Genomic DNA, 27,750 nt, shown 5'->3' on the forward strand with positions numbered 1-27,750 from the left:
CCCAGTTATGCGTGAGAGATCCGCTGTGGTTGCTTCAATGGAGATGCCTTGAAGCTGGAGATGCAGCTTAATATTGTTAAAATGTACAAATGTTTATGAAATGGGGAAATGTTTATGAAACTTGTCATGAAAATTTGTACGTCGAATTATAATAATTATTTGTTATTTATATTTTCATGCAAATGTCATTAAACACTAATAAAATAACGAATTTGTTAAAAATAATAAAGTATTATCATATCTACTCTTCTGGCTAAGTATACGTTGCCCATAAGTCATATCATTGCCATAACTTTAAATGTAAGTTTTGGTCCGATTCGATGTGTAATGATTATAAATAAAAATTAAATGTGAGTAACGGATACAAATTGAAAAAATGTTTGTAGCGAAGATTTATTCGCGGCGTGTATTTTCCTCCCACATTCATTCATCATTTTGGTCTTCACATACAACCGTTGGTGTACTTACACCAGTTGTAAAGGGTATTCTCATGTAGGGGTTGTGTGTGTAACATGTAAGTCAACCTAGAATTCATTCAAGCGAATATGTATTCGCTTCAAATTAGTTCCGAATAATTGGCAATTTTCACTGAACACGAATATATGTTCGCTTCTTTTCATATATAATTAGATGAATTCATGTGTTTAAAAATTGGAAAATAAAATTAATTTGAAACTTCCTTAAAATACAATATTCATTAATTTTTGGGATGTGACAACAATACTGCACACTGTTCAGATTTGATATGTCATTACAGGCTACATACAGTAATCCATAGATATGAAATGATTTCTTTATAGGGTTTTATACGAAAACACACTTTTTTTTATTTTTTGAATGTTTTCAAGATATTTTCAATACATTTCCGTTGAATGTGCTCGACCTGAAATATGAAGATCAAGCGAATAGTGTGTCGTTTCGTAACAATGTTTTGTTTAATATAGAAACTTACAGGCGAATGATTCTGCGTTTTCAAATTCATTACAGTATGACATGAAAGTGTCAACAATAATATGTAACTTCAAAGATTGGATGCGACATCATCTTCGTTTTTAAGGGTTTTACAGGCGAAGAAATGTCCGTTCGATTTACTGATTAGATATTGTGTAAGGAAGCGAGCAACCTGTCGATGGATCAATCGAAGGGGTTTACATGAACAGATCAGTTGTTTTACATTATACTTTGAATTGATCATGACATCCAAATTGCAATCAAAGAATCAAAGCTAACGACAATGAGTCGATTTATATCACTCAAGAATAAACTCAATACATAATGTAAAATATAACTTCAGACTATAATCAAACATAACTTCATAATATTGTTGAATACACAAAAACATTCCATAATCCGTTTACATAAGTACTGCACAGATGAACCAAAAATATAGCTGTTCAACAATACAAATGAAGCTCTAGTCTGATTCATGAGAGGATGACTCGTCTATCGGTCCTGTCAGCGACACGACCTCATGTTCGATGACGGGTGGAATGTATAGCTGAATGGCTTCGTTCACAGCATTGATCCATCGGTTGGGGATGAAAACCGTCAAAGAATTTTCAATTATTGATGCGTACTCTAAGTAAAGAAGTTGAGGAGTAAACATGAAGTCCTCCGGAGGATTGTCTCCATTTGAAGGTAGGGGATTCCGTAGGCCAAATTGTCTGTATATGACACTTGTGCAGTAGGAGGTAGTTCCCTGAAGGCCCAACAAAATGATGAATGGAGAACCCCTCATCTCGTACATCATTTCAGTAAACAGATACCAGGGAACAATGAACCTAATTGGGTGAATATCCGAAATAAAATTCGGAGGCACGAGTCCATTGACCCTTTGCACTTGTAGATTGGCAAAGGAAGTGTAGGGAATTGAAGGACGGGGTAACCAATGCAACTTGTCTAACAACCAGAGGTATAGAACCAAAGGTGATCCATGGCGAGAATAGTTGTTTTCCTCGGGAACAAATTCGTTAAGACCAAGTAATGTCTCAGCAAGTACCAGGCTAGCCAGGTTTGGGGCGTCTCCCATCAGTGCAGGAACTACCCGCAGGAGCCTTTCCGAAGGCCGGCGTCCGGCAGCCGGACATAAAAAAAAATGAGCCAGAACCACAAGCATGATCAGTTTGCTTTGTGTGTGGTTGATGGTCCTCTCAGCTCCCTGGACACGCCAAATGTACTCGTCTATGTTTGTCATATTCAGAAATCCATGTTGGAGGGTAAACAAGAGAGCATCAAACATTGTACATCCATAGAAGCTGTCGCAAATGTGGACGGCCATATGAGGATCTTGATGGACAGGCAAGATCATGAGTGCATTTGTACCACACCTAAGGATTGAAGCAAAGTCCTCTAGCGTCGGGCATATGTGCATTTCCCCAATAACAAAAGAACGAGAGTCCCTATCCCATCTGCTTTGCATGTGGGCCATCAGTCCGTCGTTAACGTTTATTCGTAATAGAGGAAGAATCTCATCTACATGATAGACACTAAAAGGGACAGGGTCATCGTTGATCAGACTTAAGTATCGCTCCAGTTGTTGCTGCGATAAAACCAGCATGTCTGGGTCCATCTCTACATCCATCTTATGAGTTTTACGCTTAATGACTGAAGGAAAGACAACGGTAGATAGAGATTCGGGAAGGAGTGAGAGTGTAATGTGAGAGTGAGAGTGAGAGTGAGGGTATGAGAGTGATGATCTTGATACAGCAGTAGTTGAAGTTAATAAATGAGTTTTCATTCTTGAATTGACATCAATACATACCACAGGTAGGTGCATTACATGTTGCGAGGATATCTTCGTTTATGAATTGGCAAACATATAGTGAAGAAGATATCTTCGTCTCGGATATTAAAAATATGGATTGCACCAAAAATTAACATAGGAAGATATCTTCGTTCATGATTTACAAAATGTATAGTTGCGAGGATATCTTCGTTTATGAATTTAAAAACATATAGTGAAGAAGATATCTTCGTCGCGGATTTCCAAAATATGGATTTCACCAACAATTAACATAAGAAGATATCTTCGTTTATGAATTTCAAAATTTTCTGTGAAGAAGATATTACGGTTGCAAGTTTTTCAGTTTCATGATGTTGACAATATATCTTCGTTTAAGAATATTAAAACACACAGTTAAGAAAATATCCTCGTTTATGATTGTAAAAAAATCGGTACAAGAAGACACATCAAACATCAATACATTATAACTCCATACATTAACATCTGAATTGCAGTCCATACATTAAGATCTGAACTGCATTTTAAGTTATAATTCACTATCAAACATCCATACATTAAAAAATGTGAATTGACATGTGTAAACATAAGAATTACTGTACAAGTATAATTCCGTATAAGACATACAAATCCCTAATATCTTGATCTAATTGCAGTCTTTATCTTGAACCTATTGACATTGTGCTCAGACATAAGAATTCTGTATAAATATTTAATCCTCAACGTACTCAAAGCTTCTTCGGCCTTCAAAAGAACAAGAGAAAGTATAAGAACATCTAAAATTGTTCAATGTCATCTACTAAAAATTAGATATGGTATAACACTTACATTCTTTTCGTTGATGTCAATAGACCAATTCTTCGCCGTTCCTCTATATGTTTCCATATGTCTCATTAAGTATACACCGCAGTCTGTCTTGTTTGTTTTGTCTTGCCAGTCCAGCTTTGGTGCCGTTATCCTGTATTTTTTAACCTTGGCAGCCATTCTGTCCATGCCTTGACTTAACAAGAATTTCACAAAACAATCGAGTTGTTTAGTCAAAGTGACATACTTGTCCAAAATTTTCATCCCATGAGGACGGCCGGAGTTGTCTAGTACAACGATTTTGGACTCCTTAATATTCACACAAACAAGGAAGAAATGTCGGAAAACGACAACGGGTAGGAATATCTGCAAAAAGAACACAAACATTTATTACTTTATTGCATATTCTTTACTTGGAATTGAGGGATATGTACAGACCACGTCAGCGAAGATGAGGTCTTCTTTTGTGATTTGGTAGTTCCTCATGTCTTCTTCAATGGATTGGGAAAATAAGGTGGCATCATGCTCCATATTAACCTGCAAAATAAGGGCAGAGCATCAAAGTCATGAACATTGAAGGATACATAGCAAAAAAAAAGCAGTTCATGCACTTACATGTGAACATGATGAGAAACAAATTATTCTTGGTTCATGCCTTGGCAACCTACGGCATTTGAAGTGCACAATTATGGACCAAGCGTCAATCACTTCGCTCGAAATTTCGCGACCCAGTTGCATTGAACGAAGTAATTGACGGGTAATATTACCAGGTGCACCTACGTACAGAACGTCACTGCAAAATACATTCATTTAGAAGACCATAACTAAATAATTTCATTTTTAAAAATTCTAAAAAAAGGAGAACTAACTTACAATGGAGGCAGGTCTTCATCAAACACAAAATCGGCTAATCTCTGCTCCTTGTTGGTTATTTTGTGGTCCAACATATCCGCAACCTGTTGCATGTAAGGGGATCGAAGGTGCACAGGAATTCTTGAGATCTTCCTCTTAGGATATTCTTTAATGTTGATGCGTCCCCCCCCCATCACCTTCATCTTCATCTTCAGAAGATTCAACGGCCTTAGAAGCCTCAACCTGTTGCTGGCCTTCACCCTGATCAGTTGGTGCAACAGACTGAGCTTGGGGTTCCTCAACATTTTCCTTCCCTGCACCATGATCATTTTGTTCAAAATGATGAGATTTGGGTACCTCAACCTGTTGCTTGCCTTCACCATGATCACTTGGTGCAACAGACTGAGCTAGGGGTTCCTCAACATTTTCCTTCCCTGCCCCCTGATCATTTGGATTTTCAGGCGGAGATTTTGGTTCATCAACCTGTTCCTTCCCCTCAACCTGATCCTCGTCTTCAACAGTGGTTGTCTGCACTTTGTGTGCCCCAACTGGTTCCTTGCATTCACCCTCATGATCAGTTGGTTCAACACTGGGTGAATCATCTTTGTTGGGCAGAAATGAATCCTCATGTTCGTCCTGCTGAGGAGGGGGTGACTTGGCTTGACTGTGCTGAAATACAGCCTCTACATCTTCCGGTTCAGCAAGGAGTGATTCATCTAAAATGTCCTCACGTACATCCTCAACAGATGGCGGTTGAACAGGGGGTGACGGAGCCTCATTGTGCACAACGGCAACATCGAGATCATTCTGTTCTTCGTGATCTGATGGATTTTCTTGATTTGACATCACTGAATCCTCAAAATCATTCAGTTCAGCCAGTGCTGGTTGATGGTCTGCATGGTCATCCACTGCAGTCCGACATGTGTAATCAACCCGGGGACTATTGACTTTCAAGCCCGCACACTGTAAAGTGTCCCCAACTGCATCCCTTGTAGGATCTTCCACACCTACATGAACCGGACCATCGATCACCACCTTCAAGTGTTTCATGAAGCCTTCAGACTCTCTGAGGTTCAGGAAACCGGCCTCAAAAAAGGGCTTCGGATCGATGTTGCGTTTCTCCAACTCCCCTGATAGGTAATTCAGCTGTTGGGCTGTATCTTTAAAAGTTTGCAGGATTTTGGATGTCAACAACTGTACATTATGAAAAACATACTTCATTAATCTTGAAAACAGGATATTAAAGAACAATGAAAGTCAATTTATTGTTTCCACATACCTCATTATCGTCTTCTTTTACTTCAACCGAGTCAACTGGATTCTCGGGTTGTCTAACTGCTAGGCGCGCCCTTGCCCTGCCCAGCCCAAAACCACCGGCACGACCTTCTAAGTTGGTAAACTCCAACACGCTGACGTCATCCCAACAGGAGATAATTGGAAATTTTCTTTCGTAGGGGATACGTTCACCTTCCACAAAAACACCATCTAGGTAGCAAATCTGGAGTAAAAGAGTGGGACACATGTTAGAAAATATTACATATCTATAAATCATATATAAGAGAGGCAACAATACTTACCGATAAAAGGGTTATAGGTCCATCGAAATATGGATTTTTATCTTTACTTGCTTTTTCTTGCCAACTTCTTACACTGTCAACCAATCGTTGTAGTGTAAAGTGGCACCAGTTCAGTTCCTTTATGTTATCAACCTCCATTAAGGATTTGAGAATTTTGAACCTGAAATGAAAAAAATACATTTGTCAGTATTCAAAAATACAATTAGATATATAATAGGTTTGAATACATGTTTACCTGGCTCGTGAATTTTGAACAGGACATAAAAAACTAGAGACAACAAAGACAACGAAGTCTATTTTGAAATCGTTGTCTGCACTTGTGTTACTTAATATCTTGGGGATCATAGAAAGTGTTTCGGGAGCTTTGGAGTCTTCCCCGGTCCATCTGGTCTTCCAATCCCTCAAGAAATTAAAATAAGCAGGGTCCTTAGTCTTGTCCAACCCAACGGACTCGACTACGTTCATTGACCCTCTAGGGAGGTTCATCACGAGCTGTACGAGATCTTCATCGATACGGATCTCATCACCGTTGGCCAATACCAGAGAACTCTTATCCGGGTCAAAACATTGGACTACATGTTTGGAAAAATGAGCAAGGCACTTGGAGACGCCCATTGTAAGAAGAGAACCAAACCCGATTTCCTTAACGGCTTCCCTCTGTTCTACGCTCAATTGAGGAATGAGTTGAGCGAGGCCATGAGGTGATGATCTGGTTAGAAATGTCGGTTTACGTTTCTTGCGGGTTTTGGTTTGTCGGGGAGATGGGGGAAACTCTTCATCGAATGGGGTAGTAGACGGAGAAATATTAGTGGTTTCTGGGGGTGGTTCTGGTAACTCTTCATCGACTGTTGGAGTGGAGGTAGGAATAACATTTGTTTTTTTTTTAGGGGGAAAAGGTGGTGGTAAAATATCATCAGTACCTGCAGCAACATCAGTAGCTTCGACAGCAACTGTGGAAACTGATTCAGCAGTCGATGAAGACTTAGTATTCGTCTTCGGATTTCTCTTCCTCTTCCTTTCATAGGTCCTACAAGTCATTAATTTTGGTGGGATAGCATAAATCAGTATTATACGAAATAAATTGAATAAACATGTGTAAAATTAGTATAAACACAATAAGATCAACATACCTCTCTGGTTTAGTGCTGGGATTGACGTTGGATGCCAGAGTCGGTGCAGTTTCGTTTTCGTTTATGCTCCTACAAACTTGCAAGACGACCTCTCGGGAGTCGATGGGATGATCCACTTCCATGTTGTTGCCTTGGTTACCCAACATGTTCAGAAGATATCCTTGTAGTATAAACGAAATATCTAGGGTTTCGACGTTCAGTGTTTGGATTATCGCCGGGAGATAGAGAGAGAAGAATATGAACAGTTGCTTATGAGAATGAAATTGAGGGAGAGTGGGCTTGTAGCGGGAAATTGAAATTATATCAACTAGTCCTGGAAGCGAATAAATGTTCGTTCGATATCGTAAATTCATAAAAAAATATTAAAAATAAATGCAAAGTAAAAACTATTCATTGAAGCGAAGATTTATTCGCGGAATGTAAATGCACGGGTAAGTGAATTTACATGACAGGCAAGTTGGCTTCTCATGGGAGGGGAGGTGGTTTTACATGAACGTGAGGCTAAAATTATTTGAAAATAAGAAATCTTCGCTTTCAATGGTCAACTCGAAAAAAAAAATTCAAGCGAATATTTGGTCGTCTACTGATTGTCAATTTAATTTAATTACATTAACATTTATTAATAAACGGAAAAAAATAAAAAAAATTAAATAGCCAAGGAATTGAAGCGAAGATTTGTTCGGTTGCTGCATGTCATCTTCAATTAATTGAATTAATATTTAATAAATGGAAATATAAATTCAATGTCAGTTTGGTCTTTACATAGACGGGTAAATGTGTTTACATGGTAGGCAAGTGGTCTTCTCACGGGTGGGTATGGGGGTTTTACATGAGGTTTTTAATAGAATTAATTCAAGCAAATATATCTTCGCTCATGAATGTCTACAGCCAAAAAAAATGAAGTAAAAAAAAAATTAAAATAGCCCGTAATTGAAGCGAAGATTTGTTCGGTTTCTGCATGTCATCTTCAATTAATTGAATTAATAGTTAATAAATGGAAATGTGAAATCCATGTCATTTTGGTATGTACATAGTCGGGTAAGTGTCTTTACATGGTATGCAGGCGGTCTTCTCACGGGTGGGTTGGGGGTTTTACATGAGGTTTTTATTAGAATTAATTCAAGCAAATATATCTTCGCTCATGAAGGTCTCCAGCCAAAAAAAATTAAATACAATAATTAAATAAAAATTCCAAGAAAAAAAATGAATGAATTTATTGAAGCGAATATTATATCGCTGTCTGTGTTTTTTAATAAATTAAATTAATATTTAATAAACGTAAATATAATATCCCTGTCATTTTGGTCTTTACATAGACGTGTAAGTGTATTTTCATGAACGGCAGACGGTCTTCTCATGGGTGGGTATGGGGGGTTTACATGAGGGTAATTGCAACGGGCGTGTAGATCTTCGCTCCCATCGCATCTCACCCTTCCCTGGGACACATTGCCCGGAGCGAAGATATCTTATTTGGGTATCATATGAATATTATATTATTTCCTGGCGTTAACGGGCGCTTCCGTTAACGGCGTCTCGTGTGAACCCGGGCCTAAACCCGGCTTCCGGATTCTCCCTCCCTCCTTCTCCTGCCCAGATTGATTTATTATTAAATTAATAATGCTGCAATCTGATTGGTCCGCCACAGGGGAACACGGCAATCGGTAGCAGAAGATCTGAACTGCTAATTTACATACATTAAATCAAACTAATATAATAATAATATTAAGATTATGCAATATTATATATTGTCATAATATATCTTACAAATATTAATATAATCACTCTTCAAATTTAAGATGATGGGAAATATTTATATTGATTTGAATTTGTTTTACCTTTTGTACTCTATATAATAATTATTTTTTTATGTATGATTGATTTATGAACTATACAGAACTAACATAGATTATTAAATGCAGCTAAGAACATAATATAAGAAAATTCTAATTATATTTTATAAGACGTGAAAATAATTCTAATCATTTTATATTTTCTGCCCATAATTAAGTGACTCCATGTTCCCACAATTGACAATGAATTTTCTCTAAAATTGTTTAGGCCATTTTAAATCCAAAATTAATGAGTTAAACCAAACATGCATGGTTAAAAAATTATGTTGTATTATAATATTATTTTTAATAAAAATTAATAAAAAAAATTATAATAAATATTATTTTAATATTTTACATTTATTATTTATATATATATATATTAATATTTAGAAAAACATATTATAAAATTTAATATTATTTATATTTTAAGTTTATTAAATAAATTAAAAATGTTATTCCTTTTTATTTAAATATAAATATATTTGTTTTATTTTATTTATCAGGGCAAGTGGATTATTCATTTATTCTTTTTTTTATTAATAATTATTTATCAATTAAATATTCAAAATTAGAATTTAATATTTTTCAAAATCAAAATATTATAAATTATTAACATTTAGTTTTTAAATAATATTTTTTTATAAAAATATAATAATTATTAATTAGATTTAAAATAAAAATAAATAAAAATATGTTAAATTATTTTTTAGTTTTTTTAATATCATAAAATTATTAGTTAAAAATATTTATTTAACATTATTGAAAAAAATTATTATAAATAAATGATATGTGTAAAAACAAATATATATATATATATATATATATATTAATTATTTAATAAAATTTTCAAATTTATTTATTATTTAAAAAAGTTTAACAGTTATTTATTTAAGTAAAAACATTATTATTAATTAATAATAGGATTATATAATTTTAGAAAAAAGGTTAATAAAAAAAACATTTTATAAATAATATAATATTTATAATTATTTTAGGTTTATTATGGAAGGTAATATTAATAGTTATTAAAAATTATTTTTTATTATTATAATAAACACCACATTTTAAACCCTATATTTTATAATTTTAAATATATTTTTGACCAATTAACTTATTTTTTAAAAGTTATCATATCACAATATTAAAATAAATAAATAATTTTGAAAATATATGATATTTATCTATTTGCAAAATATTTAAAATCTAAATATATAAATAAATAAACTATATTAGAAAAACATCTAAAATTTATATTATTTTATTTGTTATCTAATGGACAACTCAAAAATTTATCTTGAACTGTATAATAAATATCTAAAATTTATCTTTAGTTTATTTGTCTGCTAATATATATATATCATAGTTTTGCATTTTTTCTTGCAAAAATATTATATAAATATTTCAGAAAAAATGTTGGCCTCTATGATACCATTAAACATTTATTTTTTCAAGAATCTCATTTGCTTATTTTCCAAAGGAACCATAATTTTTTTTTTTAATTTAATAAAATTAAACAAATATGATTAAATTTTGTGGACAGGAATGTCTCAGACATAGAATTTTAAGTGCCACACATTCATTGCTAGTAAATAGTAACACTAACACATGCTTTTGTTTAATATAAAATAAATTTGTAATTGTTGATGAATATAATTTAAAAGTGATAACGATCTATCTATATATTTATATATATATAAATGTATAATTATTAGTTAGTTACTGTGATAATTTAAGTAATTAATTAGATACACATCTTAATAAGATGACGAGGAATCATGGAAATAAAAAAAATACTCTAAAAAAAGAGGAGTACAATTAGTAATAAATTGAATAAATATAATTATTTTAGTAGTATTTTATAATAGTTGATATGGTTTAGAAGGCTCATTTAGGTTCAAGAATGTAAAATCATTTATTTGAATTTTTTTTTATTAATTTTTTTTAAGAAAAATATAATTTAATTTAATAAATATTGTATTGTGAAGTAGTTTAGTTCTAATTAAACAAATATCTTATTTACCACATTCCAATCAATTTAATGGAGGGTAAGAACTAAGTGTATTGACAAAATATTGAGCGTTAAATTCAATTTATTTTATCTCTATTTTATTCGTATTAGTCCAAATTATATTTATTCAATTAATAATTTAAATTATTATATTAATTAATATTGATTGTATTTGGATTTGATTGATTATGATTTAAATAATTTAATTTAATATTATTTTTATCTAATTGCTTAATAAATTTATTTATTTTATTAATTTATTTATTATTTAAATTTTTTATTTTTTTTATGATAAACAATATTTTATATAAAAAATACATATTATTAAATTTTAGTAATACATCTTATTATAATTAATTTTTTATAATATTATTTTATTTACTTTGGTCAAAAACTCTGATCTATGGTTAAATATTTTAATTAACAATTTATATGATAATTATTGAGAAAAGTAAGGATAGTTTAAGTAAAATGAGAAATAAAAAAATATATTATATTGGATGAAATCTAAAAAACAAATTAAAAATTATATTTTTATTTGGATAATCTTAATCAATCTAATTTGAAGTCAATCTAATCATAATAGGGACGGATATATGTAGAGGCTCGACTGGGTATAAGACTACCCGGAAAAAAAAAATCAATATAATTCACGGATTGTTTTTCTAATTATTAAAAATTTCAAATTTTCTCGTTGTTTTTTTAAACCTACCTAACGAATTCTGGATCGGTACCTGAATTCTAAATAGTTAATCCAAATTAGTATTTTATATTGGATCGAATTGGATTTCGGATTAATCCGCTTAAATGCTAACTTCTCCATATAATTTCAATGAGTAATTTCCTACCTATAATTTCAAGGAATGATTTCTTACTTAAAAATATAAATTAATTGATAAGATAAAAATGTTCCCCATATTAGCTGATATGGTCTTCAATCATTAAACCCAACTTGTCTTTTCTTGAATGATCAAAAGCTCGTTACAAATTCCTTAATGCATGGTTCCAAATCCCCATCCAGACCAAATTCATTTGTTTTTGAATGGTTAGTATTATACTTCACCGTCATGACCACTTTAATAAGAGTGAGTTAATCCGTTTTAAAACGATTCTAAATGATCAGACTCTTGACCACAATTTTAAACCAAATTTATTGATAAAAAAGAATATAAGATCAAGACATTAATATGAATGAAAATATATATATTGTTTAAGTAAAACAAAATATAAGAGAGACTTACATAAATTATAAAATGAAAATACCTACAAAAAAAAATCGACAAAACTAACTAGTCTAAAATCTTCTAAAGTGGGCGATATAAGATCCAAAGTTGAGGCACAAAAACGAACTTGATGATCCTCAAATAAAGTAAGAAACATTGTATTGTGAAGGAGTCTAACTAAGTGATATCTAGTCAAAAAGATAATCAATATTAATTAATATAATGTATTATTTCTTAAGACGGTGTCTCAATAATTGTGTCATGCATGCCACCATATATATATATATATATATCAGTCTATAGATTAATTAACCTTGATTTCTAATTTTACATTGGATTTGATCAAATGTACAGAGTTCTATTCAAATTAAAAATTATGAGATAGATTTGAAGAGTTAAGAAGATTGAAATGTTTATTGCCTTTTATTTCTTTAAACATTGTAAATCATTCTATAGATGAAGGTCTAGTCTTATTTTGTTTGAAAATCAAAATTATTCGACCACATATTAAATTAACACACAACTGTAAAAACATATATATGCAAATTGCAACCACAAATAAAGAATCTCACAATATTGTCTATCTAGGTATATATTTGTTGTAGTGTAACTTTATTGCAAATAATAAATGAATATGTTTTCTACTTATTCACTATAGAAAATTGTAACACCTAATATTGGAGCAACTTCTAAACACGGAGCTTAAAAAAATAAGTATAATTTATTTTCCTAAATTATCCAATATTGAAAAATGAGAATCGTTTAAATAATAATAAAATAAAATGTAACAAAAAAATATAAAAAATAAAATTCATAAAAACAAATAGTTCAACATCGAAGGTATTAAAAATGTGACGAGCTTCTTAAACCGACTCAACGGGTTCTCATAATGAATTTTAAAAAGTATTTAAAAATAACATTATGAATTATACGTATAACTAGATCTAATATGATCACTGAAATTATGTCGACATAAATAGTTTTAAGCTTGAGCAACACCAACTCCAACTGGATCACAATAATATTTCGAAGGATACCACACATATAACTGTCCGGCTGATGAGAATATAAAAATGTTTAAGACGTAGATTTTAACTTTAATAAGACATATCCCACGATAAATTAATAATCATATTGTGAAAACCATTTCTTTAAAAAAAAATATAATAAGCATCTTATAATAGGTAAAATACTTCCATACCACCCCTAAGTTGTAACAAGCATCTTATGTATGCATTTTTCTACCGCATTAACTAATAAGTAAAATTTACTAACTATTAGCCTGGTAAGTAATTAAACATATATATTTATATATATATATATATATATATATATATATATATATATATATATATATATATATATATATATATATATATATATTTTGAATGATCTAGAGTGAAAACTCGTAAATCACACTTACTAGTTTTTAGTTTATATATGATATATATAAATAGTTAGGCTAGAAAATATTTCTTAAAATAATTCAAAGTCATTCACAAATTAATAAGTGATTTCTAAATATTTTCAAGAAAAAACAAGAAAAATAAAAATCTAATGGAGACAGGACATCATGCAAATGTACTTATTGTAAATATAAAGTATCAATGTCGGCACCGTATCGGGTATCGTGGCCCATTAACTGCTTATTAGTTTTATTGATAGCGAAAACATATAAACATTCAAAGGATTGTTTGGTTTTAAATTTCAACAATATATATATATATATATGAATGAATTTGTGTTACTTTCAAATATAACTTGACTATATTATAGGAAATTACCTACGTCAGATATAAAATTGTGAAGAATGGTGAGAATTAAAGTAAAGGATTTGTTTTTTAAAATTATATATAGATAATAGAAGTTGAAGCATTATTAATGGCTGTGATTGTCTTGTTTCATTGGAATTGGTGGTATAACACATTATTATTACTATGTCAATGAGTCTTAAGTACATTTAGCCAATTTAAATTAGAAATAATTAATAAAAAAAATTAAACATTTAAAATTTTAAAAAAATATATATATATGTAAGTGAGAGCACATAATGACGTAACAAATATTCATAAAAAATATAAGCAATTTTTTCATTTTATTTCAAATTCAAATTTTGAGATAAAAGTCTTTTTCAAATAGTTCAAAAGAAATAGTTTTCAAATGGGCCAATTATTTTCTTTTTAGAAATAGGCCCCAAAACTCTAACAACAGTTGCTTTTATCCAGTTGTTAACTTTTTATTTTACTTTCTTTTCTCTTAAAATATATGTATAATTTTTTTAATTAATAAACCAATTTATAATCTCTTTTAACACTAAAAAGATCCAAATATAATGTCATGGATTGAGTAAAAAAATAAAAGACTAAACTTGCAACATGAATTTTATCTGGAAACAACCCAAATAATAATGTTTATGTTCCCCTCTAAAATAAACTTTACAATAATATATATAACACTAATATCAGATCCTCAGTTAAACTTAATAATTATCACCATCATAAGATTTAATCTTTCATACCATTATGCATAATTAAATTTGTAAATAAATATATATATATATATATATATATATAGACAAAAGGAAATGAATGTCTTCTTCATTCATCAGATGTGGTATTACCAACCCAATACTGTTTGTAAGCCACCATTATCTTTTCGGGGACCATTGGTCCATCCTCGTGATCAATTAGTTTCATCTCCCATCTCATTCCTTCCGCTATTTTCTTCGCCTTGTTTAGAACATCCACTTCGTCTCGAAATATGACAGTACCCTCTGGCCGCAGGATTCGATCCATCTCTAACAGTATGTCTTCCAATTCGCATCTGTTATTCACCACATCAAATTTTGCCATTTCAGAATATTGTGACAATGATTTCAATGATATAATTTAAGAAAAGAGAGGGGCTTTTACCTGTTTTGATATAAGCTGAACAAGCCATTTGCATGAATAAGATCATATGTTCTAGGATACGTCGAGAATCCTTCGCACCTGCAAATCAAAGAAAAATCCAACAACCGAGTAAGGTTCTGAATGATAACAGCACAAGAACAAACATTCTATTGTTGCATTTGTTATAAATCATTCAATTATAACAGCATACTATAATTATTTATTTGATTTGTTTGTAATCAGTCATACATTGGCTGAAATATTTTCCATTAGTAAAACACACCCTTAAATCACTGCAAAAACTTATTTTCCTGTTAAGGGATTCAAGCATATTTAGACCGGGTTGGTTTTTTCCTGGAAGAGGCTAGCACAGCAACTCACCGCCGTGACCCCAACTTCAATCAAGGTGTTTTTAAGTGAGAATTCCTTAGTTCATACTTTAGGAGGAAGAACTATTCAATTTAAGCATGCATAAACAAAGAATAACATATACGAATAGATTGAGGAAGGATTTTGTTCGAGTACCAGTCATGATATATGCCCATGAGACCTCTCTCGTAAATAACGCCTAAGGTGTTCTGAGCAATAGTTGGCACAACATTCATCACCCATAGTTTTGGAGAATCAAGGGCAGCTGCAAAACCACCAAGGCCAGCATTCATGTCCATAATGTTTCGGTATCTTGTACCTCCAAGCAACCTATTAATCCTTTTGTACTCTTTTACATGTTTCTTCCATACTTTATTGTCCTCTTCGTAAGATTCAACAGATATTCCTTTAACCAATCCTTTTGTTATTCGCGGTGGAACAGCATACAATCTATCTGGAAATTTCTTCAATTCACCTCCAGCTACTTCCTTACCATCCACAACTTTGGGCAAGGGAGTTATGCATGATTCCATTTTCTTGTACCTACCATATTTACCGAGAAAATGTTTTAAGATATTTTTCTTACAATTTATTGAATGCTCAAAGAAAAATAACTCACCAAACATCATCGGCGTCCCTGGCTTCACAAATGGTTGCAGACTTCCTTCTGCAGGATTTTGCGTTTATCTTTTTCCTCCAAATCGCAATATCTCCTTTTTCATACTTCTTCTCCCAGCAAAGAAGCTCAGCCAACTCTTCAATTTTATCTTGTTCTGCCTTACACTCCTCCTTTGTTCGTTTCCACGTCTTATAATAGGTCTTCCAATTAATTGGCGGGCCAGACAAGACCCAGTATCCACCAGGTCTGAGCACTCGATCAACTTCCATTAGATACGTTCCTTCTGCATAGTAAAGATTGTCTTCTTTTAGTAAATTTCTATACAGTTTATCTATAAAACAAAACAATTTGCGAATAGAACAAAGAGTTTAGTTCTTTGTCTATCTTTAAATCCCAAAAGTTATATCCTCAGATTATTTCTAATCAGCCTATGCTCCCTGGCTTTTGGTTATTTCTAATCAACAACTGTTCAGAAAGATAACAAAAATCCATGACATTCTAAATATATGATATATACCATTTGAGGCCCACGGAATTAGGCATCTAGAACATTGAGCCATATCGAATGCTCTTGCCGGATAGGGAAGTTGTATGGATCCCAAAACGGAAATAATAGCTGGCACACCCCGCTCTAGAGCAAACTGAACCTGCGCTTCATGGTTATCTTTAGGTGCAAATGACATTGTCAACACATTTCTCTTCAACATATATGCCCCCCAGCTCGCAACCTGTAGAAAATGAAATTAGTTTTTGGAAAATAAAGTGAATTGTGTAAAGAAGGTAAGAAGAAAAAAATAAACATACTCCGCAACCAGTGTCCAGTGCAGTTCTTATAGCGCCACTTTTGATGGGAATAACCGACGCTAATTCATCGATATACGCATCTGCACCTTGAGGAAACATTGTTCCTCCACCTGGAAATTTAAACACATTACCCTGAAACTGAACCCAGTTCTGGACAGCCTTCTCAACTGTCAAACTTTTGTAAGGAACATTAGCATAATAAACATAATCTCGACTTTTTGGCCACGTAAATGGGGTTGTGTATCCCTTTGGTGCTGGAATCAGACACTTCAACTTTTCTGAATTGGGCGGACAATGCCTCTCTCTGTATATCATATTTTCTCGAGGGAAGGTCATAGCTCGGTCTTGTTCTTGACAAGGAGTATAATCAGCATACTTTGAATCGCAAGGCTTGAATATTTTGGCTTTTGGCTCCGCAGATTCCGAGATATGTAGAATTTTATGATGAGGCTCAAAGTCTAGAGCTTTTGGAATTATATTGCAATCAGAACTTTTGGGTATTTGAAAGGCCATTTTATCTTGCTTTCCAAATCCACCATTCTGCCATGCGCCTAATAGGTAGAAGAAACAACATAGAGCAAGAACAACGAATATAGACAGCGGGCTACGTCCTCGGTTATTCAATAAGTTATTCTTAGAACCCATGATAAGCCTTAGAAAGAAGTCTGCACAAAATTGAAGAAATCTGAAATCTGTGAATCTTCACTTTTAGGTTCCACAAATCAAAAACTTCATAACAGTAATAAAATAGTTAAAAGAAATTAACCCAACAATTCTTCTAGCACGAAATTGGTTACTAAGAGAGAAAACAATTAAAGAGATTAATGACCCACAATCAACGGAATGAAGTGAAGCTTCAAGACTTGAAATTTTTTAGCAGAAATTGAGGTAACAATGAACGGAGATCTTACCAGGAACTGTAAGTGGAAGCTTGACAGTGGTGGGTATCGGATAATGGAGCCGATCCAGAGCTCAAGCTCCCCAATAGATCACACTTGTTGTCCCTTAGAGTGTCATAAATGGCAAGTGAATGGACACCATATGCTTGACAGAGTGGCGCCCATAAAGTAGAGAAAGTGAGAGAGAGAGAGAGAGAAAGGGTGGGGGAGAAATTGAGATCTAAGTCTGTATTTCAGTCTATTTTAGGGTATTCACACCATTGACCTAGGAAGGAAGATAAAGAGTACGTTCGCAGTTAAAAATTCGATGGGACCAGAATCCAGAACGGCTACTCCACGCCGACACTGCGTGTGTGTTTGTGAGAGAGAGAGAGACTGTTGTCGTTTGTTTTACCACCTTCTCTTCTTCAGTCATCAAAACGGAAACTTTAACTCAATTTGGTTACAGGGATAGAAATAAAATGAGGGTTTATGTTGTTTTTAACTGAACTATATAATAATAAAATATATGATCTTTAACTTTAAAATACAATTCTCAAATTAATTATATTTGCTTTTTTAAGTATATTTTCTTTCTTTTTTAGAATAATTATATTTTATCAATATACAAAATAACAATAAATATTTTATTTAAAAAAACCCCAATAAAAACACTACAAATAACCCAAACATTAAGAAAGGAAGAAAATGACAGTAAAGTTAATTTCCTTGAAAACCTATTTTTTATAAGTTTTTAATAATTATTTATTTATAAAAAAATAAAAGAAAATGATAAATTTCAACTGAACTAAATGATAAGTTTTACAAGCACATTCAACAATTAATAAAATGTTGATTGATTTGAAATATATAATTAATTCAAATCAGACAATCATTTTCATTTGAGAATGACTAGGTAGCTAATATTGTCCACATTCTATCCTAATTTGTGCCGACAATATTAATTCCTATACAATATTACTTTCATCAGATTTTTGTGTTTAATACAAAATTTATTAAAAAGGCAAAATAAAAATCATTACAAACATAATCTACAACAATAAAAAAAAACATAACCATTTTTAAATTAAGTCACACATACTTATCATAACTTACACAAACAAATATTTATCATAGTTAGACAATCAAATAACAATAAAATCAAACGCAACAAATCAATCAATATCTTACATTAGTTCAATTTTTTATAACTATATAATTACTATGTGTCGAGTTGCACGCCGGAGTCGTATGTATGTCCGGCTTTCCATCTGGCGGGTAAGTTGTTAACCGGAACTAACCATTTATGATCATCGTCGTCTTCGTCCTTAACTAGCATTCTTATGGAAAGGGGACCCCTTGGAGGCGAACTAGTTGCCCAAACTGCTCCATAACTCCTTTCCAAAAGCTTGCACACAAATCTCCTTGTCTTCATTTTTATTTTATTTGGGTGTCAATAATTAAATTAATCTATAACAAATTAAACTAATATTTTATATGTATTAACTACTTAATTTCATTATTAATTACCTCACAAATCTGGACAGCAGTGATGTCTTTCTTTCCTTGTTGATACCGTAAAACAAAAGCCAAGTAATAAGGGTAATCGCTGTTCTCGTCTATCTTTATCGTTATATTCTTATTATCGTAGGTACAAGCAACTCTGTATTGTGTTTGAGAGACATATTTATTATTTATAACGTTCAAAAAGATATTGAAAAAAATAAATAAATACTCACCGCCTATACTCGACATTTACTATTCCGAAAGCTAGTATAGACTCGGCCGAGTGTTTATTGGCAGCCATTCGTCGGAAAGCTTTCCTGCTTAGAATAAAGTCTGCGTTTCCGCTATACCCATGGTCGGTTATAGCCACCGTTACTCCTTTGTCCGAGCAATAATACTTGTTGGTACATTTAACCTAATTAATTTGATTAATTACATATATTAGCTAGCTATGATGACATATATATATATATATATATATGATATATCACACGTAAAGTTTGTTATGCGCGCACCTCGTAGCACGCTCCGCAGCCCACGCCATTACGGAAAAGATTAGAAGCAGCAGATACAAGCCCGTTATTTAACCTAGCTCCATATTTCCCAAATCCACACGCTCCAGCTGAATTTTTTTTATTAAATAAACAATTATTGACAATTTGATTGATTTTGCGACCAATATTTAATTAGCTAGCTAGCCTTACTCTCGGTGCCTTCCTCGTCTGAGTTTGGGTAGTAAACGGCCCGCGAACGAGTGAAGCAGTTGTTGTTGCATGTAGCCGCATTGCAGTCGCGGAATCTTTTCGACACGAGGAGTAGTGTAAGAAATGCAATGCAGAATGGTAGGTTGGATTTAACCATTGTTTTAGAATGTTCAGAGAAAAAGAAGATGAATAAGAAGAAGAAATGCCCATTATTTATATAGACTTAATTTGTGAGATCGGATGAGATGATCTTTGTAATGAGTCTAGCTATTATTAATTAGTGTGCAAGTTGTAATACATATCATTGCTACAATAAATTATAAAATATAACTTTTGTACTTAAAATTAGGTTTTTGCTTGAGAATCAATCAAGTGAGTTTCTTTTTTAGCATGAAAGTATAGATAGTGTTTAAATATTTCACTATGGCTCTAATTCAAAACCTGATCCCCTTCTGCTCTGCTGCAATTTATAAAATATTTTATTTATATAATCTAAATATTTACTCTTTATTCTACTGTTCTGGATCAAGTGATTGAAGAAAGTTTTTGTAATTACTCAAAAATAAATAAAATCAATATTTAAAAGTCACGGAATATTATATAATATATATAGTTGCAGCTTGCAGGCAAGGCATGCGATGTGAGTAATAGATATATGTTTATATATTTAAATAATCATCTTTGCTATGATCTTAAGCAAGCATGCACTGTGTTGTTGGATCCCTTATTTAAAAAATGAATTTAATTGTTCCTTCTTGAAGCAGGGAACTGTTGCTACTTATTATTATATGGTTTATTATTATTATTATTACATATGCATGTAATGAATATAATGGAATCCCACTACTCTTAACACTTAATCATTCCATTGCCCTACATTTAAAATAATGTAAAAATATTGTACTGAATTATTTTTTCCAATAAAAAAAATAAATTTACAACATGTCATAATTATATGCTTTATAAATCGGGATGACCAATATATACTCAGTTAGGAGCGGCTTGATTGGAATCGAGACAGAAAGAGGTTTGTGTTGTGGGCCTTAAGTTCATCCTTCCAAACTTAAAAGATTCATAAACGGATAAATGGATATCATGATGCATATAGATATAAATGGTTAAGAATATTTAGGAACATTAAATGTTTTTGAGCAGAAGAGTCGTTTTCAATTAGTGTTCAATGAATGAGGCCTAAGTTCATCCCTACTATTTATATATATATATATATATATGGGAAGAATCTCAATTTTACACACTAAGTTCTAAGAAGGTGTCAAATTTACTTATTAAGTATCAAAATTCTATTTATACCTATTAACTTGTAAAAAAATATCAAATTTATTTAAAATAACGGAAATGTTAAACACCGTCAAAAATTTTGCCACATGTAATATTCACATATTTTTTATTTATTTTTATATTGTCATTACTTTGATTATTTTTTCATTCAAACAAAACATTAAAAATTGTCCTTATTCATTCTTTCTCTCTCTTTATCTCACAACTATCAATTTTTCTTCTTAAATTAGGTCTTATCCTTTTAATCAGTTCATTCAACCCCTAATTTAATTCAAATGAAGACATAAACAGAATCTCTTTATATTATAAATTAAAAATAATTTATATTAAATTGAGTCTTTATAAGTATAAAAAAAAAACTGTAAAATTAAGAATTGAAATATAACAAATTCAACTAAAATGACATTATATAATTCAAAATGAATTATGTGTGACAAAAATTTATTGTCAATTTAATATAATCTATTAATTTTGAATCATGTAATGTCATTTTAGTTGAACATGTTGTAGTTCAATTCTTAATTTTATAATTTTTTTGGGTAGTTTTGAAGTTAATCTATTTGGTTAGATATAAAAACTCAATTTAATATAATTTATTTTTAATTTATAATATAAAGAGATTGTGTTTATCTCTCTTTCTATTTGAATTAAAAGTAGGAATAAAATGATATACGATAATATGATGTTTTGAGGGATAGAGGTCGAATGAACTGCCTAAAAAGATAAGCCTCAGTTTCTTTAATTAGTTTCATTTTATGAAAAATAAAAATAATATGTCTATACAATCTCTATGCATATTGGAGATGGAGATGGAAATGGAAATGGAAATGGAAATGGAAATGGAAATGGAAATGGAAATGGAAATGGAAATGGAAATGGAAATGGAAATGGAAATGGAAAGAGAAAAGTAAGAAGAAAATGGATAATTGTGAGATAAAGAGAGAGAAAAAATGGATAAAGAAAGATTTAATATTTTATTTAAATTGAAAAATAATTAAAGTAATATCAATTTTACAAAAATGGGGATATTACATGTGGCAAAAAATTAACGGTGTTTAACATTTCCGTTATTTTAAATAAAATTGACACTTTTTGACAAATTAGTATATATAAATAGAATTTTGATACTTAATAAATAAATTTGACACCTTCTTACAAGTTGGTGTGTAAAATTGACATTCTTCCGATATATATATATATATATATATATATATATATATATATATATATATATATATATATATATAAAATCAGAATTGAGGTGTTGATAATGAAAATTTAATGGGATTCTTGGGGCATTATACAATAGAGTGAAAGAAAGACATGTTAGATATATCTATTAATTGTTTTTAATTATACACAATTTGATTAAATAAATTTTACGATTTGTTTGATATAATTATTTGAGTGTTTTTATAATTTATGAATATTTTATTTTTTAATTATTTTATGATAAAATAATATTGTATAATAATTTTTTTTAATAATTAACATTAATTATTAATTCTTTTCAATTACATATTATTTATTTTTAAAATTCATTCAAATATTTATTTTTATATTATTTCAGTGTCACTCTAACGATGATTGTATAAACTCACTTTATATTCAATCAAAATATATCCAACTTTTTCATAAAACAAAAAACGATAAAAAAAAGTTATTCTTCTTTTTTTTCACTATTTTTCTCTATAAATCTAAAATGAATGATAAATAGATATTTATCTACTCGTTTCTTCTATAATTTTTTATTTATTTTATTCGACCATATCCTAATTTATTTTTTAAACCAGACTTAATTATTTTTTTTAAAATAGACCCAACTATTCCTAGATCCGTTCTTGATCGGGATGATATTTTTGTCCTTCACTCCGATTCCGTCAGATCTCACACCTATAAAATCGAACAATCGAACGGACAAAGATTATATTAAAAAAAATCTTCAAAATAACATAAGACCGAACGAATTAAACATAGTCTCCCAATAAGAATATGGTCATCCTTCCTTATAATAAGAGAATGTATAAATTTTATTAATTGATAAAAAGTATCAAATTAAATTTAAAAAATAAATAAAGATTCTCTTTAACTTTCTAAAATAAAATATAAAAATATAAAAAATGACTTACTTCTAAATTAAGGGGATTTCCATATTTACCCACAACCCAACCGTCGCACCTCATCTGACCGGCCGTTTACTCTTTGGTGCCTATTCTTCGTCACCATCAGCACGACCTAGTTAGGGTTTCACTCTATTTTAAGTCTTGTTGACTTCAACAGCAGCAGCAGCAATCTAACTGCAATTTACATATTCTTCTTTCCATTTGTGAGAAAATTCGACATGGATTCCACATCAGAAAGCCGTTCATTCTCTGTCAAACTATGGCCACCAAGCAAGAGCACCAGATTACTACTCGTTGAACGAATGACCAAGAATCTAATAACTCCATCCATTTTCTCCCGAAAGTATGGTCTCTTGACTAAAGAAGAAGCAAAAGAGGACGCCAAGCAAATAGAGATCGCGGCTTTCGATGTTGCAAATCAACACTACGAAAAGGAACCAGATGGAGACGGCAGTTCTGCAATTCAACTCTATTCTAAAGAATCAGGTAAACTAATGCTCGATGTTCTCAAAGCAGGCCCGCAGCAGCGTCAAAATGGTTTAGACGTGATCCCAGAAAAGCGCGATGAAGTTGTTTTCGATATATCTGGAGGTCGTCGAGCCTTTATCGATGCAAAAGAGACTGAGGAGCTGTTGAAGCCGCTTGGTGAAGGTGGAAATAAATACACTAGAATATGTTTTAGCAATAGAAGTTTTGGATTGGAAGCAGCTCGAGTTGCCGAGCCGATCTTGTCATCACTCAAGGATCAACTTAAGGAAGTAGATCTTTCGGATTTTGTTGCAGGAAGACCCGAAGCAGAAGCCCTAGAAGTGATGAATATCTTTTCTTCAGCTCTTGATGGATGTGAATTGCGTTACTTAAACCTCTCAAACAATGCCTTGGGCGAAAAGGGTGTAAGGGCATTTGGGAAACTCTTGAAATCCCAAAACAGTCTTGAAGAATTATATTTGATGAATAATGGTATCTCGGAAGAAGCTGCAAGAGCTGTTCAAGAGTTAATTCCTTCAACGGATAAGTTAAGGGTTCTTCACTTCCATAATAATATGACTGGGGATGAAGGGGCTGTCTTCATTTCTGAGATCGTTAAAAGATCTCCCCTCTTGGAGGATTTTCGTTGTTCTTCAACAAGGATTGACTTTCAAGGGGGAGTCATCCTTGCAGAGTCTCTTGGGAGGTGTACTCTTCTAAAGAAGTTGGATCTTCGGGACAACATGTTTGGTGTAGAAGCTGGAATCACATTGAGTAAGGAGGTTTCTTCTAGGTTCAATGATCTTACAGAGATTTACCTCAGTTATTTGAATTTGGAAGATGACGGTTCAAAGGCGCTCGCGAATGCTCTCAACAAATGTGCACCTTTATTGGAGGTTCTCGAGATGGCTGGAAACGACATAACTGCTGAAGGTGCTCGTGACTTGGCTACCTGTATAGCCACCAAACAGTTCCTTAAGAGGCTCAATTTGGGTGAGAATGAACTGAAAGACAATGGTGCTATTTTAATTGCCAAGGCGTTGGAAGTGGGAGGTCATGGGCAGTTAACTGAAGTCGATATGAATACTAATTTGATTAGACGTGCTGGTGCTCTGGTCTTGGCTGAAGTTGTAGTTGATAAGCTCGGTTTCAAATTGCTGAACCTAAATGGTAATTTCATATCTGATGAAGGGATCGACGAGCTGAAGGAGATATTTAAGAATTGTCCAGCTAAACTAGGGGAATTAGACGAGAATGATCCTGAAGGGCAAGAAGATCTGGAGGAAGAAGAAACCGAAGATGGACTCGAATCCAGCCTCAAGGGTCTTAAGATAGAGCAAAACAATGACTGAGATTTGCTTTGCTAGTTTCTTAATTCTCTTGCAATTTCCTTTGAATATGTTTACAATTAATTTCTATTGAACAATGAGTTTAGTTGACCCTTTTGAAAGCATACTAAAGATTATATAATTCAACAATGAATGCAATACAAAATCTTTTCAAACAGTTTTATACACACTCTATTTTGAATATAATTCTTTCTACAACTTGTCTCCTCACAGAAATATTGTTCAGACAATCTCATATTGTTTAACAAACTAACAACTTCAAATTGACGACGATAGAGAGCTTCAGCTTCAAGAATAATGGGTTCTGGATAAAAGAGTACTACAACAATCATAATCAGCATGAACATCCCCCTGATTGGTTTTGTCCCTGTGATGCACTAGCGCTGGTGGACTTGAGATTCACATCAACCATATCCTCTTGCTTTGTTGATGAAAGTGTTTCCATTCCAGGCAATGCAGCAGCGATTTTCCTGAACAATGCCTGTAATCGATGCCATGAATTCTATTATAGTCAAATTCAAAACCAAACCATGCAGATCTAGCAAGTCATGGAGTTCGTTATACACCTTTATGTTGAATCCAGCTTTTGCACTGGTCTCAATGAACATGACATTCAGATCACGAGCTTTTGACTCACCTTCCTCAATTGAAACCTGTCTGCATGTACATATTTACTTTTATTATGATTCTCTTTTCTTTAAATAAACTAGTTAGATCAATGCTTGGGTTGCTAATTGCTATACATTATTCATACCTCTTATCTACCAGATCGGTTTTGTTCCCAACAAGGACAATGATAACATCACTACCTCTCTCACTGCGAACTTCTTCAATCCACTTTATCGTGTTTAAGAAAGATTGTCTGCCTAAAACAACCCAAAAAAGCACACCACAGTACATATGATCAATACCAGAAGACATTGGCAGATGACAACCGAATCAAATATCATTAAGCTAATGCATAAGAGTTTAAACAGTAAGAAACATACTAGGGTCAAGAATACATCATAAACAGAGAACTTTTGGGAGATTTACATACTTGCGACATCATAGACAATGACAGCAACAGATGAATCTCTAATATAACTTGGAATGAGACTCCTGAATCTTTCTTGTCCAGCAGTATCCCTAAAGAAGACATAACAATTATTAAGTATTGAAACATCGAAACAAACGATTGTTTTGTGTGGAGAGGTGGGAAAATGTTGGCACAACAGAATTTGAGGGACAAGAGAGAATAAATAGTAAACATAGCTTCAGATAGAGAGATTCAGAAATAAAGAGTTGATAATTCAAGATTTACCAAAACAAAAAAGTACAAATAAATTAAGTGAATCTGGAAAATAAGACAACATACCTACCTACAAGAGATGATGGTGAATATTTAATATTTTAATGATGGATTTCACAAAAGAATGCCTTCCATTAGTAAATATTGAATGATAAACTATTAAGCAAAAAAGAAAATCCCAGTTTCCAGATATTAATTGCACTCATATAGAAGAAACATATAGATATTCACAAAATACACATGAGCAACTAAAACAAGTTTTATACATTAAATCAAGCATTTGACACTATCAAGACTAGGGCAGCAGAAGGTTAAACATTACCACAACTGGAGTCGAACTGTCCTGTCTTCGAGATACATTGTCTTTGACAGGAAATCAATACCTATCGTAGCCTGAAAAACGAATATTTAATAATTATTCAAACGACAACGTTGAAGTGAGAACTGAAGAGATGCATTATAGTAGCTTCTAGTTATACAAGATAAACAACTATATAGACCAGGGCATATTCATCGAGATATGATTTCAACTATTGAAACTTCAGACAGCACGAGAGTTGATTAAAAAATTGATATCAGCCATCGATTCCAGATTCCTAGTTCTACTCTAACATTTCTCCCCTTATCTAACAAAGATGATATATGTCCCAAAATCATTCATTCAATGTGGATTGTATGATATGTATTCACTCTAACAACCTAAAATTAGTATGGATTCATAGCAAAAACCAACGTATTCAGAAGACACGATCGATGACAACCAGGAGTTAAGGATCATCAAATAGATCGAAGAGCACATGAATTACTGAAGGATCGGAGTTATTATAATCATTGAAGCATATTAATCACCAGATCGATTAAGATTGTTGATCCCAAAGGATCAGAGACTCAAGTTTCTCAATTTTCCAATAGCGGACCACATCTTAAGAAGAATGTCTCTGAATTTCATAATGAAATTAAGTTCCATAACTAAACAAGATCAAATCGAGTTTGATAGAATCAGATCAATGACGTGAATAATGAAGATACCTGATATGTATTATCGAACTTATCGTACATGAACCTAGTAATTATACTGGTCTTTCCAACAGACTGATCTCCCAAGAAAACGAGCTTATACTTGGCGAGAGCTGAAACCGGAGCCATCTTCTAGTCAAACCGTCGATCGGAAATGAAGCTTGAAGATCGGATGTCTGGATCGGATATATAACTTAATTCTTTCTCTTCTTATTTTTAGTCTAGTTTCAATTTCAAATAAATTAAAAATAAAAAGCGCACACAAT

The 27,750-nt window shown here is 32.0% G+C and overlaps 4 protein-coding genes across 4 annotated transcripts; 1 reads left to right on the forward strand and 3 right to left on the reverse strand.

Moving 5' to 3' along the window:
• Nucleotides 1-14,590: 14,590 nt before the first annotated feature.
• LOC124944564 (probable methyltransferase PMT14) lies at nt 14,591-18,047 on the reverse strand. Its single transcript, XM_047484855.1, has 7 exons — nt 17,761-18,047; nt 16,850-17,514; nt 16,563-16,773; nt 16,046-16,328; nt 15,583-15,969; nt 15,079-15,156; nt 14,591-14,989 (listed from the first exon to the last, which is right to left on the reverse strand). The coding sequence occupies exons 2-7, from the start codon at nt 17,492-17,494 to the stop codon at nt 14,764-14,766; spliced, it is 1,830 nt and encodes a 609-aa protein (XP_047340811.1). The 5' UTR covers nt 17,495-17,514; nt 17,761-18,047; the 3' UTR covers nt 14,591-14,763.
• A 999-nt stretch (nt 18,048-19,046) lies between these two features.
• On the reverse strand, nt 19,047-20,094 carry LOC124910107 (expansin-like B1). Its single transcript, XM_047450728.1, has 4 exons — nt 19,938-20,094; nt 19,749-19,855; nt 19,467-19,648; nt 19,047-19,390 (listed from the first exon to the last, which is right to left on the reverse strand). Exons 1-4 carry the CDS (start codon nt 20,092-20,094, stop codon nt 19,234-19,236), a joined length of 603 nt encoding a protein of 200 aa, XP_047306684.1. The 3' UTR covers nt 19,047-19,233.
• Nucleotides 20,095-23,400: 3,306 nt separating this feature from the next.
• LOC124910266 (RAN GTPase-activating protein 1-like) lies at nt 23,401-25,343 on the forward strand. The gene has a single exon (XM_047450893.1). The coding sequence runs from the start codon at nt 23,578-23,580 to the stop codon at nt 25,177-25,179; it is 1,602 nt and encodes a 533-aa protein (XP_047306849.1). The 5' UTR covers nt 23,401-23,577; the 3' UTR covers nt 25,180-25,343.
• On the reverse strand, nt 25,276-27,684 carry LOC124910267 (ras-related protein RABH1b). Its single transcript, XM_047450894.1, has 6 exons — nt 27,497-27,684; nt 26,790-26,860; nt 26,216-26,304; nt 25,931-26,042; nt 25,743-25,833; nt 25,276-25,657 (listed from the first exon to the last, which is right to left on the reverse strand). Exons 1-6 carry the CDS (start codon nt 27,611-27,613, stop codon nt 25,511-25,513), a joined length of 627 nt encoding a protein of 208 aa, XP_047306850.1. The 5' UTR covers nt 27,614-27,684; the 3' UTR covers nt 25,276-25,510.
• Nucleotides 27,685-27,750: the final 66 nt, after the last annotated feature.

This window comes from Impatiens glandulifera, chromosome 7 (assembly GCF_907164915.1).
Source record: "Impatiens glandulifera chromosome 7, dImpGla2.1, whole genome shotgun sequence".
Taxonomy (NCBI): Eukaryota; Viridiplantae; Streptophyta; class Magnoliopsida; order Ericales; family Balsaminaceae; genus Impatiens; species Impatiens glandulifera.

Bases quoted from the DNA above. Each gene is read 5' to 3' on its own strand.
- LOC124910267 (XM_047450894.1), bottom strand. From the start codon at position 27,613: ATGGCTCCGGTTTCAGCTCTCGCCAAGTATAAGCTCGTTTTCTTGGGA. The intron at 26,305-26,789 runs GTAATGTTTAAC...TGTCTTCTTTAG, and splicing joins ACAGTTCGACTCCAGTTGTG to GGATACTGCTGGACAAGAAA. The intron at 25,834-25,930 runs GTATGAATAATG...ATGTACATGCAG, and splicing joins ACCGATCTGGTAGATAAGAG to ACAGGTTTCAATTGAGGAAG.
- LOC124910266 (XM_047450893.1), top strand. From the start codon at position 23,578: ATGGATTCCACATCAGAAAGCCGTTCATTCTCTGTCAAACTATGGCCA.
- LOC124944564 (XM_047484855.1), bottom strand. From the start codon at position 17,494: ATGGGTTCTAAGAATAACTTATTGAATAACCGAGGACGTAGCCCGCTG. The intron at 16,329-16,562 runs GTATATATCATA...TTTACTATGCAG, and splicing joins AATTCCGTGGGCCTCAAATG to AAGGAACGTATCTAATGGAA. The intron at 15,157-15,582 runs GTACTCGAACAA...TTTGATTTGCAG, and splicing joins ATGGGCATATATCATGACTG to GTGCGAAGGATTCTCGACGT.
- LOC124910107 (XM_047450728.1), bottom strand. From the start codon at position 20,094: ATGGTTAAATCCAACCTACCATTCTGCATTGCATTTCTTACACTACTC. The intron at 19,856-19,937 runs GTAAGGCTAGCT...AAAAAAATTCAG, and splicing joins AGACGAGGAAGGCACCGAGA to CTGGAGCGTGTGGATTTGGG. The intron at 19,391-19,466 runs GTGAGTATTTAT...AACACAATACAG, and splicing joins GTAAATGTCGAGTATAGGCG to AGTTGCTTGTACCTACGATA.